Here is an 11672-nt window from a genome sequence, read left to right on the forward strand (position 1 = left end):
TAGTGATGATGATAATAATCATAGAGGGAGGCGGGACCCGGGTGGAGCGGGTGGCTCTCTCCGGCAGCGGTGGTGGCGGGTCCCCTCAGCGTCCTCTCCCACTGGCGGAAGGAAGGGGGGGGGCGGGGGCCCCTGGAGGTCCCGGATGGGGACCCCCGGGTACCCCCCCCCCCCCCTCTTCCCCGGTGCGCTCAAATCCAACACCCCCCTACTCATTTATCCCGTTTATGCCAGGGGAAATTGTGGTGTGAATTTCAAGGGATCAGATTCTCCTCGCTGCGGCTCCCTAGCTCCCACCTCCCTTTAAAGCCGAAAGATGCCCCTTGGTCTTTAAGTGCACACAAAGCAGTGCTGCTCTGTTTTGTGTTTTGTTTTTGTTTTTTTTTTTTTTTGGGGGGGGGGGGTTGAGGGGTGCTTCGCACGTTTCCAGAGGTAACCCCGCCGTCCCCGGGGTTGTTTTCTCGCCGGAGCGTGTTGCGCTGCCTCCTCTCTCCGGTGGAGAGGGAGGTGTTACCCTCTCCCTGGAGCAGAAGGGGGATTCTTGTGGTTACCAAATTTGCAGGAATGTAAATGAGCACGTTTTGTCGAGCGCGGAGGGGAGGGGGAGGAGGGTTGCACATTTTACAGCTCACTGACCATTTGGCGATCCATTGAGAGGACTTTGTGACAGCTCTAGCCAGATTGGGGGGCTGCTCATTTGCATCTCATTAGGCATGCAGGCGGCCGGCGGGATATAAGGGAGGCAGGCGCCCAAGGAGAGGCAGATCCTTAGCGCTTCACCCTCGGAGAGAGCCGTGGCGCAGCGCGGAGCAGAGCGGCGCGGAGCAGAACAGGCATCCCCTCCCCCCCCCCCCTCCCCACTAGGAACACACCCGGACACGCTCAGTGCGCCGCTATTGAGACACGAGCTTATTTTTGTTGGCTGGGATTCCTCTAAAAACAAAAGTAAGCCCACAACAAGGAAAGAGCTTCGCTTCTTTTGAAAAAAAAAAAAAAGATAAACAAAAAAAGGGGATCAAGGCTCCGATGTGACCTGCCTGCCGCCGCTGCCGTTTGACACCCACCAGCCCCGACGTGCGCAGGGCGAGTGCAGCCGCGCAGAGCCGCTCCCGCATCTCACCGCACCAGGAATTATCGCCGCTGCCTCTGCAGGGATTGCCAGATCGCCGATTTTTAATCTTCCTTGGGAAGCCTTTTCTTTGCATCTGTTGGGAATTAAGTTGCTCTTATTTTTTTATTTTCACTTTTATTCTTTTTTTCCTGAAGAAAAGGAGTAGCACCGTGGATTGGGAAAGAAAAAGAGTTTAGCAGATTAATATTAACCACTTTTTTCTTTTATTCTGTTTTTTTTCCTTTCTTTTTTCTTTTGCCATTCGAAAGAGCTGTTAGTCGCCGATAGTCTACACCTAGAGGCATCGACAGAAGGAAAAAAAGTCAGAGACACTCCTGGAAGAAGGAGACCGTGACACTAACTCTTTCAGCTCCGTTGGGGCGAGCGGCTTTGGTCGCTGTATTTTTCTTTTCCCTTCCCCGAGAGACAGTTTCCCTTTTCCCTTCTGACGAGAGGACGAGAGGAAAGCGAGGGCACCAGAGCTGCCCCTCCAAAATGGGAGGTCGGTCCCTGCTGACGCTCGCCCTCCTCTCAGTGCTGCTGAGCCGCTGCCAGGTAAGTGCCCATCGTGGGATGGGAGGAGGGGGGCAGAAATATTTGCGTTGGTCCCCGCACCGGGGGTCCCGCGGGCGACAGTGCCGGGAGAAGCCGGGGAGGGGGGTGTCAGTGTCATTGATGCCCGGCGGGGCTAGGGTCGGGCAGGGAAGGGGGAGCGGGCTGCTCGGCGGGCTGACAGCCGCCTGTCCCCGCCCCGCAGGTCGACTGCTCCGGCGGCCCGCTCGGGCGTCTTCGAGCTGAAGCTGCAGGAGTTTGTCAATAAGAAGGGGCTGCTCAGCAACCGCAACTGCTGCCGCGGGGGTGGCCCCGGCGGCGGCGGGCTGCAGCAGTGCGACTGCAAGACCTTCTTCCGCGTCTGCCTGAAGCACTACCAGGCCAGCGTTTCCCCCGAGCCGCCTTGCACCTACGGCAGCGCCATCACCCCAGTCCTCGGCGCCAACTCCTTCAGCGTCCCCGACGGCGCCGGCGGCGCCGACCCCGCCTTCAGCAACCCCATTCGCTTCCCCTTCGGCTTCACCTGGCCCGTAAGTGAGGGGGTGGCCCACATCCCATCCAGTCCCGTCCCATCCCATCCCGTATCGTTCCAACCCATCTCACACCCCCGACCGCCCATTCCCCGAGGGTGCCTTTTGGGGTGATGTGAGTAACCCCTGGGGGTGGGCTGGGGGAGCTGCCGCCCAACCCTGCCCTCTCTAACATGCTCCCGGTGGGTTGTCTCTGCTCTTTCTTTCCCCAGGGCACCTTCTCACTCATCATTGAGGCTCTGCATACAGACTCGCCTGACGACCTCACCACAGGTAACTGTCCCAAAATGGACCCTTTCCCGGAATAATCCCAGCCTTGCAGCCCCTCTCTGCAGTGTGCAGTGCAATCACCCGATCCCATCCCTGCTTCTCTGTGGGAGACAATGGGAAGAGAGGCCAACCTGTTGGCACACAGCCCTATCACCCTGCCTCTGCAGTTCCTCTCCCACGGGAGAAACCCAGTTGAGCATCTTCCTATGCCCCTGCCTTTGAGCTCCCTAACCATGCCTCTCCTCTTTACCTGCACATAGAAAACCCCGAGCGCCTCATCAGTCGCCTGGCCACCCAGAGGCACTTGGCAGTGGGTGAAGAGTGGTCCCAGGACCTGCACAGCAGTGGCCGCACTGACCTCAAGTACTCCTATCGCTTTGTGTGTGATGAACACTACTATGGAGAAGGCTGCTCTGTCTTCTGCCGCCCCCGGGACGATGCCTTTGGTCACTTCACTTGCGGAGAGCGTGGCGAGAAAGTCTGCAACCCGGGCTGGAAAGGCCAATACTGCACTGAGCGTGAGTGTCCACCTTCTTGTCTTCCTGGGTGCCGATTATAACAGTGTCCCCTGAGCTCTTGGTAGGACTTTTCTCTGACATCAGGGTCCTACGGGGGAGGGGGAATCAAGCTGCAGTGGGTGGAGATGCAGTGCTACGTACAGGCTTTACTGGTGTGGGAGACAGGACGTCCTCAGCATTGTCACAGAAAGTTAACACAGACAGCCCCTTCTCAAGCTAATAAAATGTCAGTACCAGCATTACACTCTTGCTTATTTGCTGTAGACGTCAAGTCTGATAGCAAAATGTTCAGCAGTTGCTTGAGGATTTATTAAAGTATATCAGGAATACTTTCTATACCTAGCCACCCCTTCAACCATGGTACATTGATACCACAATCTACAAGGGGACATGGCTTCAGGCTTTGGCAACAACTCTGAGGTAGGCCTGTTGATAGGCTTGTTATGCTCTGATGTCCTGCCACCTTGTATTGAGAAAAGTATTGGAAGGTCCAAAATATTCTCTGTGGCCTCTAGATCATGCATTTTCTCATTTGGGGTACTCATAAGCTGCCAGTAGCAGAGATTGTTTCACCTGGAGCCACAAGAACATTTAAGTTCTTCCCCATCTCTCTTCTGTGCCATTGCCATGGTCACTGCTACTCATAAAGCAGTGGGGGACATGAGTATTAAAGTACACATGAGCTTAAAGTTGTCGAGGAGTCCAGTGTGTTGATGCAGCAGGAAAAGTTGGGACAGTAAGCAGACCACCGAGAGGACAGTCAGGGATGTCAGATACTTGCTGCTTTATACAAGATCTTTGTAGATACACAGCAGTGTACACCCAAACATGCACACAGAGCTCCTGCGGCTGCTTGTGGTGGCATTCTCTGCTTGTGTGTATACACGGATCTGTAGCACGCTGGTAGATGACGTCCTAGGTGAGTGCTCCTCTCCAGTTGTCAAGGGCCAGGCAGGCAGGGAGAAAACAGTTAGAGGCTGTAAAGCACCCTCTCAACTTTCTTGTTCTTGTGTTTTTGTTTTTCATAAAGCCCACCTACATTGTGGTCTCAGCTGAGCTGCTATCAAACGAGCCCAGATTGATTATTCACACTGTTAGTGACTGCTAGGATGCTTTCAGCAGTTCATGGTACAATGTTGCACAATAAACAGCAGGCAGAGGGCCTCACATTTCCTTTGATAGTGTTTTAAATAGAAACTACAACCTTTCCCATGATCAAAAGTGCCTAGCCTGGTTGTGTCAAGGGGTGGGGAAAAAGGAAGCATTTTGATAATGAGCTCTTTTGGGGCTGTCAGCACTTTTGGATGCTTGTACATCACTGCTTTTCCTATAGCAAAGTACAAGGCTGTCCATCTTTTCTTGACTTATTACGTATACTCTTCACTCTGCTTTCCCACTCAGAAAAAAACCCAAAAGAGTTTATAACAGCGAGGCAAACCTACTAGGCAGGGGAGATGTGTTTGTGTGCATGGAAAAAGAATGTTTTGCCGTTGACGAGCGGAGCTGCCAGTCGCAGATTGCTTCCCGTCGCCTTGCCCCTAGCTCCATTCTTTCCAACTTGGAGGCAATCTGATTATCAGTGCTGATTCTTTCTTTCTTTTTCTTCCCCCCTCCTCCCTTCTTCTCGCATGCCATTGTCTCCGACTGGCTTTGTTGAATTAAAATTTTGCAGTGCCTGCTTAATGAGTTCCATAACCAGGCGAAGTAATGAGCAGAAGTCCCTTTTTTTCCCCTTCCCTCATCCTCCCTCCCGCTGGCCTGCTTACCTCTTTTACCAGGGCTGCACCCACCCTCCTGCCCCTTTTCGGAGCAGGGCGGAGGGGAAGGGGGGTGGGGAGAAAGGAGGGAGGAAGAACTTTAGACTTATTTATTTGAATAAGAAAAAAAAAGTTTTTTTGCAGCGAAATCACGCGCGTGCCATAGATTAGCTGTGGGCAGGGATAGGCTGCCTGGCCGCCGGCCGAATTGGCTCCGGGGCCGGGGTATTGTTGCAGTGGGGCAGCTGCTGGGAGAGAATAGACAATAGAGCAGCTGTCTTGCACTGGCACCCTGCACACCAGCTGTCCACTCTTATCTGCACACACACTTTCGGGGGATATTAAGAGGTGGAGCTGTGTGCATAGAATTGGAAAAAAGGACTTCTGACCCTCACTGGGAAGGAAAAGGGCACGGGGGGGGTGTGAGGGGCTGTGGGGAAGGGAGCAATTGTGAGCCCTCTTTTGTCTGTGTGCAACTGTATTAAGAAGAATGCTCATCCCCGGTGATAAGTAAAGTGCCCAGTTATGGGGCGAGATCAATACTTCTGCAGACTCCAGAGATTAACTCAGCTGTGCTTAACTGCCCCGACCTACTAAAAAGGGCTTGCTCCCCACCCGCAAGGTGCTCTGGGGATCAGACTTGTAAAAGGGAGGTGTTTGGCCCTGGTGCTGATGTCTCTCCCTATTTGGTTTGTTTACAGCGATTTGTTTGCCTGGATGTGATGAGCAACATGGCTTTTGCGACAAGCCTGGGGAATGCAAGTAAGTGTTCCACTCCCTCCTGCTCCCTTCTTTGTCTTTACTGTTGATGCTCTGGTGTTAAGTAAGCCATCGATCATTTGAAGGGTCGGTTTAAATGGCTTTCTTCATATTAGATGGTAATTTGAGAAATCCAGGTGATGCCAGATCAAAGTATTAATCTACAAGTCAAACATCAGTGCCATGAATATTAACCTAATGAGTTTACAGTGCTATGTGTAAGGTTTAGCTGTTTGTTATTCGAGTAAACAAATTAACTACCTGGAACCATGCACTATCTAAGGAAGTGGAAGAAATAGCTGGGACCGATGAAAGCTGATGCTACGCTTGGACTCCGTGACTTTCTCACATGAAGGATCACTGAGGGCTTTTAGGAAACTTGATCCCTGGCATCAGTGTGTTTGCGGAGTTTGCGATAGGGTTTCCAACTGTGAGAAGTCTAAATCTGACGGGACTTTGTTGTTGGGTTTTTCTTTTTTTCAGATGCAGAGTGGGTTGGCAGGGCCGATACTGTGATGAGTGCATCCGATACCCAGGCTGCCTTCATGGTACCTGTCAGCAGCCGTGGCAGTGCAACTGCCAGGAAGGCTGGGGTGGCCTTTTCTGCAACCAGGGTGAGTTCTCAATTCTTGCCTGAGCGTCCCTTTTAAAACGCAGAAAGCAAGCAGTTATTTCCAGCTCACCCACCCTGTGCTAGCCTTGCAAAGAAGCAAGTATCTTGACTAATCTCTTTTTTTTTAAAAAATATATCTTTTACAGACCTAAACTACTGCACCCACCACAAGCCCTGTGAGAACGGTGCCACATGCAGCAACACTGGTCAGGGGAGCTACACTTGTTCTTGCCGACCTGGGTACACAGGCTCCAACTGTGAGATTGAAATCAATGAATGTGACGCCAACCCTTGCAAGAATGGTGGAAGCTGCACTGTAAGTTGCAGTTGCTTGTGGCATCTGAAACCCCAAGGGAGGATATAATGTCAATTTTAATAATTTTTCAGAATCCCTTTTTGGATTTCAAAGCAACTTCAGATAAATATTTTGAACATTTCTCATTTCTTCCTCCCAGGATCTCGAGAACAGCTATTCCTGTACCTGTCCCCCGGGCTTCTATGGTAAAAACTGTGAGCTGAGCGCAATGACTTGTGCTGATGGACCATGCTTCAATGGTGGGCGATGCACCGACAACCCTGATGGGGGATACAGCTGCCGCTGTCCACTGGGTTATTCCGGGTTCAACTGTGAAAAGAAAATCGATTACTGCAGTTCCAGCCCTTGTGCTAATGGTAAGGCCAAACATATCACGGCAACTTTCTAAAAGGAGACCATCCAGTTACTTTGGCTTCTGGTCTGGAGTTCCTAACAAGACCCACTGATCAATTGTGGTCCACGTCATGTCAATAATTGACTTGGTGGAGGAACTGTACTTAAAAAGTAATGCTTGCATAACGGCATTTTTTCAAGGAGTGACCGTGGCCTGTAGGTAACTTAGCCTGAAGCTTTATGCATAAAAATATGTAAGATTATACTTGCAAAGGTTTTGCAAAGACTCTTTGAGGTCTGTGGATGCAAAGTACCATACAAGTGCTAAGTATTTTTACTTGTAATCTGGTTATAGCAATCTTCCTGTTTTGATTAAACTAGTGAAAACTTTTCTGTAGTGCAGTCTTCCTCATTCACTGCTACTCAAACTCTGTAATGTGAGACTGTGGTGTTAACCTGATCTGGACTAGCTTTGTTGTCCAAGCTGAGTAAAATGTCAAAAAGGGAATGGGATGGTGAATGAAAAGTAGATCTGATTAACAAATACCTTATTTGAGAAAATCCCATACTTTTTATGGTGGATCAGACTTGGCAAAGGTTGAGCTAACCTGTCAAAGAGAGCTTTTCTCAGCTGCCGGTTGTGATGATCACCCCCAGAGCAGCAGGTGGGCAGCTGTTGGGTCTGGCTGCCCATCACTCAGCGCTCCTCCCCCTCGATGTCTTGCAGGAGCTCAGTGCATCGATTTGGGGAACTCTTACATATGCCAGTGCCAGGCTGGCTTCACTGGGAGACACTGTGATGATAACATGGACGACTGCGCCTCCTTTCCCTGCGTCAACGGAGGGACCTGCCAGGACGGCATCAATGACTACTCCTGCACCTGCCCTCCGGGATACAACGGGAAGAACTGCAGCACCCCAGTGAGCAGATGCGAACACAACCCCTGCCACAACGGGGCCACCTGCCACGAAAGAAACAACCGCTATGTCTGTGAGTGCGCCCGGGGGTACGGGGGGCTCAACTGCCAGTTTTTGCTGCCGGAGCCGCCTCAGGGACCAGTCATCGTCGACTTCACGGAGAAGTACACAGAAGGCCAGAACGCACAGTTCCCCTGGATCGCCGTCTGCGCCGGGATTATTCTGGTCCTCATGCTGCTGCTGGGGTGCGCTGCTGTGGTCGTCTGCGTCAGGCTCAGGGTGCAGAAGAGGCACCACCAGCCTGATGCCTGCAGGAGTGAGACTGAGACCATGAACAACTTGGCGAACTGCCAGCGCGAGAAGGACATTTCCATAAGTGTCATTGGTGCCACTCAGATTAAAAACACAAATAAGAAAGTAGACTTTCACAGTGATAACTCCGATAAAAATGGCTACAAAGTCAGATACCCATCAGTGGATTACAATTTGGTGCATGAACTCAAAAATGAGGACTCTGTTAAAGAGGAGCACAGCAAATGTGAAGCCAAGTGTGAAACGTACGATTCGGAGGCAGAGGAGAGAAGTGCAGTACAACTAAAGAGGTATCTCTCACACCTGAGCACGGAGGGCAGCTTGACTCTGAGGGCGAGGGGGGTGTGTGTGTGTCTCATAGGTAGCATTAAGCAACAGCCATCTGACTTGTCTCTTTTTGTCTTCAATAGTGATACTTGTGAAAGAAAACGAGCAGATTCAGTATATTCCACTTCAAAGGACACAAAGTACCAGTCGGTGTATGTCATATCAGAAGAGAAAGATGAGTGCATCATAGCAACTGAGGTTAGTATCCCATCTGGCAGTTGCAAAAGCAGAGAAAAGTCTCAGTGTGCAGCCCTCATCTAACAAAAATCAGGGCAGCTTAAGCTCTTTTCCATGGTGCCACAGAGCTTTGTACCTGTTGAAACCCAGTCAGCTCAAGTTTGTTGTGTTATGGATGTTTTAAAGGTGAGCTCAGCGATTTGCTGCTGTGGATGTTATGGGTACAATGACATTTTGCAGACAAGGGTACAATGACAGTGTGGCTGTGGTTTGCTGACCTCCCCCTTAGTGTGCTTCCTGCAGAGTCCCTTCTTGCCTGGTGCAAAGACCAAGTCCAGACCCTCTGCAGCCTCACAGCCCTCTTCTTAACTTTCCATTAACCTCTCCTGATCTCTGCTCATGTTTTCTCTCACCAGGTGTAAACCAGAAGTGATATGGCAAGGTGGTTGTTCAGAACAATTTCAGAGGAGACGTGCCCCGATGAATGCTGCTGAAAGAGGAATGGGAGATAGATTCCTTCACTGACTGCTGCTGAGAAACTAAATTCAGGCTTGAGCTGGTTCTCTACTGAAGTTAGCAAAGTGACTGCAAAATAAAGGAACAAGATGGACACCAGGCAAGGGTCTGTGTTCAAGGATTACTGTTGCACTGCCTTTTACAAATTTTATCATTGCACTATGGTCAGTTGCTTTTCTATATATATTTAAATGAATGGACTTAATTACTACATAAGAAGCATGCACTGCCTGAAGTGTATATTTTGGATTCTTATGAGCCAGTCTTTTCTTGAATTAGAGACATAAACTCTGCCTTTATTGTCTTTTTTGATACTAAAATGTGTTTTTACTAGGTGATAAAAAGTGTGTTATTTTTTTGAATCTGTAAAAATATTTTCATGATAATTGTAAAGCTTGAGTATTTTGTGATGTTCATTTTTTATAATTTAAATTTTTTGGTAAATATGTACAAAGGCACTTCTGGTCTATGTGACTATATTTTTTTGTATATAAATGTATTTATGGAATATTGTGCAAATGTTATTTGAGTTTTTTTTACCATTTTGTTAATGAAGAAATTCCTTTTTAAAATATTTTTCCAAAATAAATATTATTAATGATAATCAGAGTGCTATGTTCATGCCATAACTGATGATAAACTGACTGAACCTTGCAACCAGGTACCTGACAGGCTCCTGTAGACTCATGGGTGGATGGGGTAGGACTGAGACCTATTACAAAGAGTGGGGAAAAACTTGTTCTGTGTGGACCACCCCCCCTTTTCTCCCTCTAACCTTCTGAACTGTTGACCCCATGGTAGTGCTCACTCTTACCCTAAAGGCAAATGTCTGTCAAAACCTTGAGTAATGTTTGCTCAGCCATGTTGGGCTGTGTGTATATAAATACATTCAGCATCACTTCCCGAGGAAGAGCAATGCGAGTGCACTCCATCACAATCCAGACACGGGGCTTGTTGTGACTCAGCTTTTCGTTTCTCGCAACCTCAAACACTTGCCTGGAGCCCAGGGGAGTTTGGGACACCCAAGGCATGCTCCCCCCCAGCTCAGGGCCTTGATTTGCAATCATTGCATATGAGCTTCCCCAGTGACACCTGCCAGGGGGGTGGCGCTTCCCTTCCTGGGAAAGGGTGACATTGATTTGACTGGTGGCCACAACTCTCCTGGCTATAACACCTGCCTAAAGTATGAGTTGCATCTTTGATTTCAACTCTGCCCCTGGTGCCTGCTGTCTTCATTCTGTGGCAGGGTGTGATCCCATTGCCTGGCTTGGCCCCAGATGCTTAGGCAATTTTCCTCAATTAGTTTGCCCTAACTAGCTCTCCTTCAGGTTGTGCTGCATTTTAAAAGAGAAACAGGCAAAGTGTTCTTCTACTTCAGGAAGAAAAGGAAAGTCTAGGAAATAATTGATTTTTTGATACATTAAAGCGGAACCCACCTCAATCATTGTGGGCCACCTCCTGCATCTTCTGGAAGCTGAAGAAAATACTTTGTTCCCATTCCCTTCAGGGGAGAACTACCTAAGTGCAAAGAAAGGGTTAGCAGATATAGTCAAGCAATTATCGCAGCTGGTGATCGATAACTCTAAGTATATATGTATATATGTACATAGTATGTGAACCACTGGAATTGTAGTTCAGTCTGAGGTCAAGGGAAGAATCACACTGACTGCAGGGCCCTGTTTGTCTATAAGGCTTCCTTGCTAAGCCAAACCTTAGGTAAGATCTACTGACTCACTTCTCATGAAGTGACTCGACAGAGTCATCTTCTTCATTTATCCCAAAGTGTCTCTTTAGGGAAAGTTTTCATGAGGAGAGTAATGTGAGGTATTAAAAAAACAGCCTGTTGGTGATGGTCTGAACAGCATTTTCCATCTGAGCAGTAATATAACAACCTGTCGATAACCAGTCAGTGCATCATATATCAAACGAGGCACAACGGTGTGTATGGCTGCAGGTGTTCAGATTGGACAAACAAGTCAGCTTTGTTAGGTTTTATTGCCATCTCTGATGCCGACTTGCACTTCAACCTTGGGCAAATAACTATTTCTGTCGGTTTCCTCTTCTTCCTAAGCTTTTTGAAGAAGCTCTTACGATGTACTGCACTTTGTAGTAAGTGCCATGGTCTCAGCTGGGCCCTCTTAGTGCTGCTTCTGTAGAAACAGCCATCCTGAACGGAAGGTCATTGATGACTGAGTGCCTCTGTAATGTCAGGTTTTTGGTGCTACAGCAAGTACTACTTTAATATGGTGCCAGGTAAAGGTCTGGAAAAGCATACAGCTCCTTTTTTTTGTAAAGAGGCATAGCATCGTCATTTACCTAACTCCACATTAAAATAAAACAGCTTCAGAAAGCTCAGTTTGTCCAAGTGTCCTAATTACCCAGAAGTGTTGAGCTGGGTGAGCAAAGAAAAATGTACTGTGGGCAGAAAGAAGGGCATGGTCTTGTCTTTCTGAAGAATCTTCTGAAATTATGGCTATGCATATGAGCCCAATGCCATCTTCCATTTCTCTCTAGAGCAGGATTTGGGCTACCACCACTTATTGCTAAGTCCCCCAAACCTGAGTGTGTGCCTATGCAGGGGCTCTTGGTGAGGTGTGCAGTGTGGAACACTGGATTCATGCTCCTCAACTTTAGTACCTAAGCATTTCTGGGGGAAAAAAAAT

At 48.8% G+C, this 11672-nt stretch overlaps 1 protein-coding gene across 1 annotated transcript; it reads left to right on the forward strand.

Annotated features, from left to right (window-relative positions):
• The first annotated feature begins 1606 nt into the window (after positions 1 to 1606).
• Positions 1607 to 9587, forward strand: DLL1 (delta-like 1 (Drosophila)). The gene is made up of 11 exons (XM_010186385.1): positions 1607 to 1674; positions 1890 to 2193; positions 2406 to 2466; positions 2724 to 2981; positions 5440 to 5500; positions 5981 to 6111; positions 6257 to 6426; positions 6566 to 6782; positions 7487 to 8265; positions 8368 to 8514; positions 8910 to 9587. The coding sequence occupies exons 1-11, from the start codon at positions 1607 to 1609 to the stop codon at positions 8913 to 8915; spliced, it is 2202 nt and encodes a 733-aa protein (XP_010184687.1). The 3' UTR covers positions 8916 to 9587.
• The last annotated feature ends 2085 nt before the right edge of the window (positions 9588 to 11672 follow it).

This window comes from Mesitornis unicolor, unplaced genomic scaffold (assembly GCF_000695765.1).
Source record: "Mesitornis unicolor isolate BGI_N332 unplaced genomic scaffold, ASM69576v1 scaffold13166, whole genome shotgun sequence".
Taxonomy (NCBI): Eukaryota; Metazoa; Chordata; class Aves; order Mesitornithiformes; family Mesitornithidae; genus Mesitornis; species Mesitornis unicolor.

Coding starts and splice junctions, on each gene's coding strand:
- DLL1 (XM_010186385.1), top strand. CDS start 1,607: ATGGGAGGTCGGTCCCTGCTGACGCTCGCCCTCCTCTCAGTGCTGCTG. Junction 2,467..2,723: donor GCCTGACGACCTCACCACAG/GTAACTGTCCCA, acceptor ACCTGCACATAG/AAAACCCCGAGCGCCTCATC. Junction 6,427..6,565: donor AGAATGGTGGAAGCTGCACT/GTAAGTTGCAGT, acceptor TCTTCCTCCCAG/GATCTCGAGAACAGCTATTC.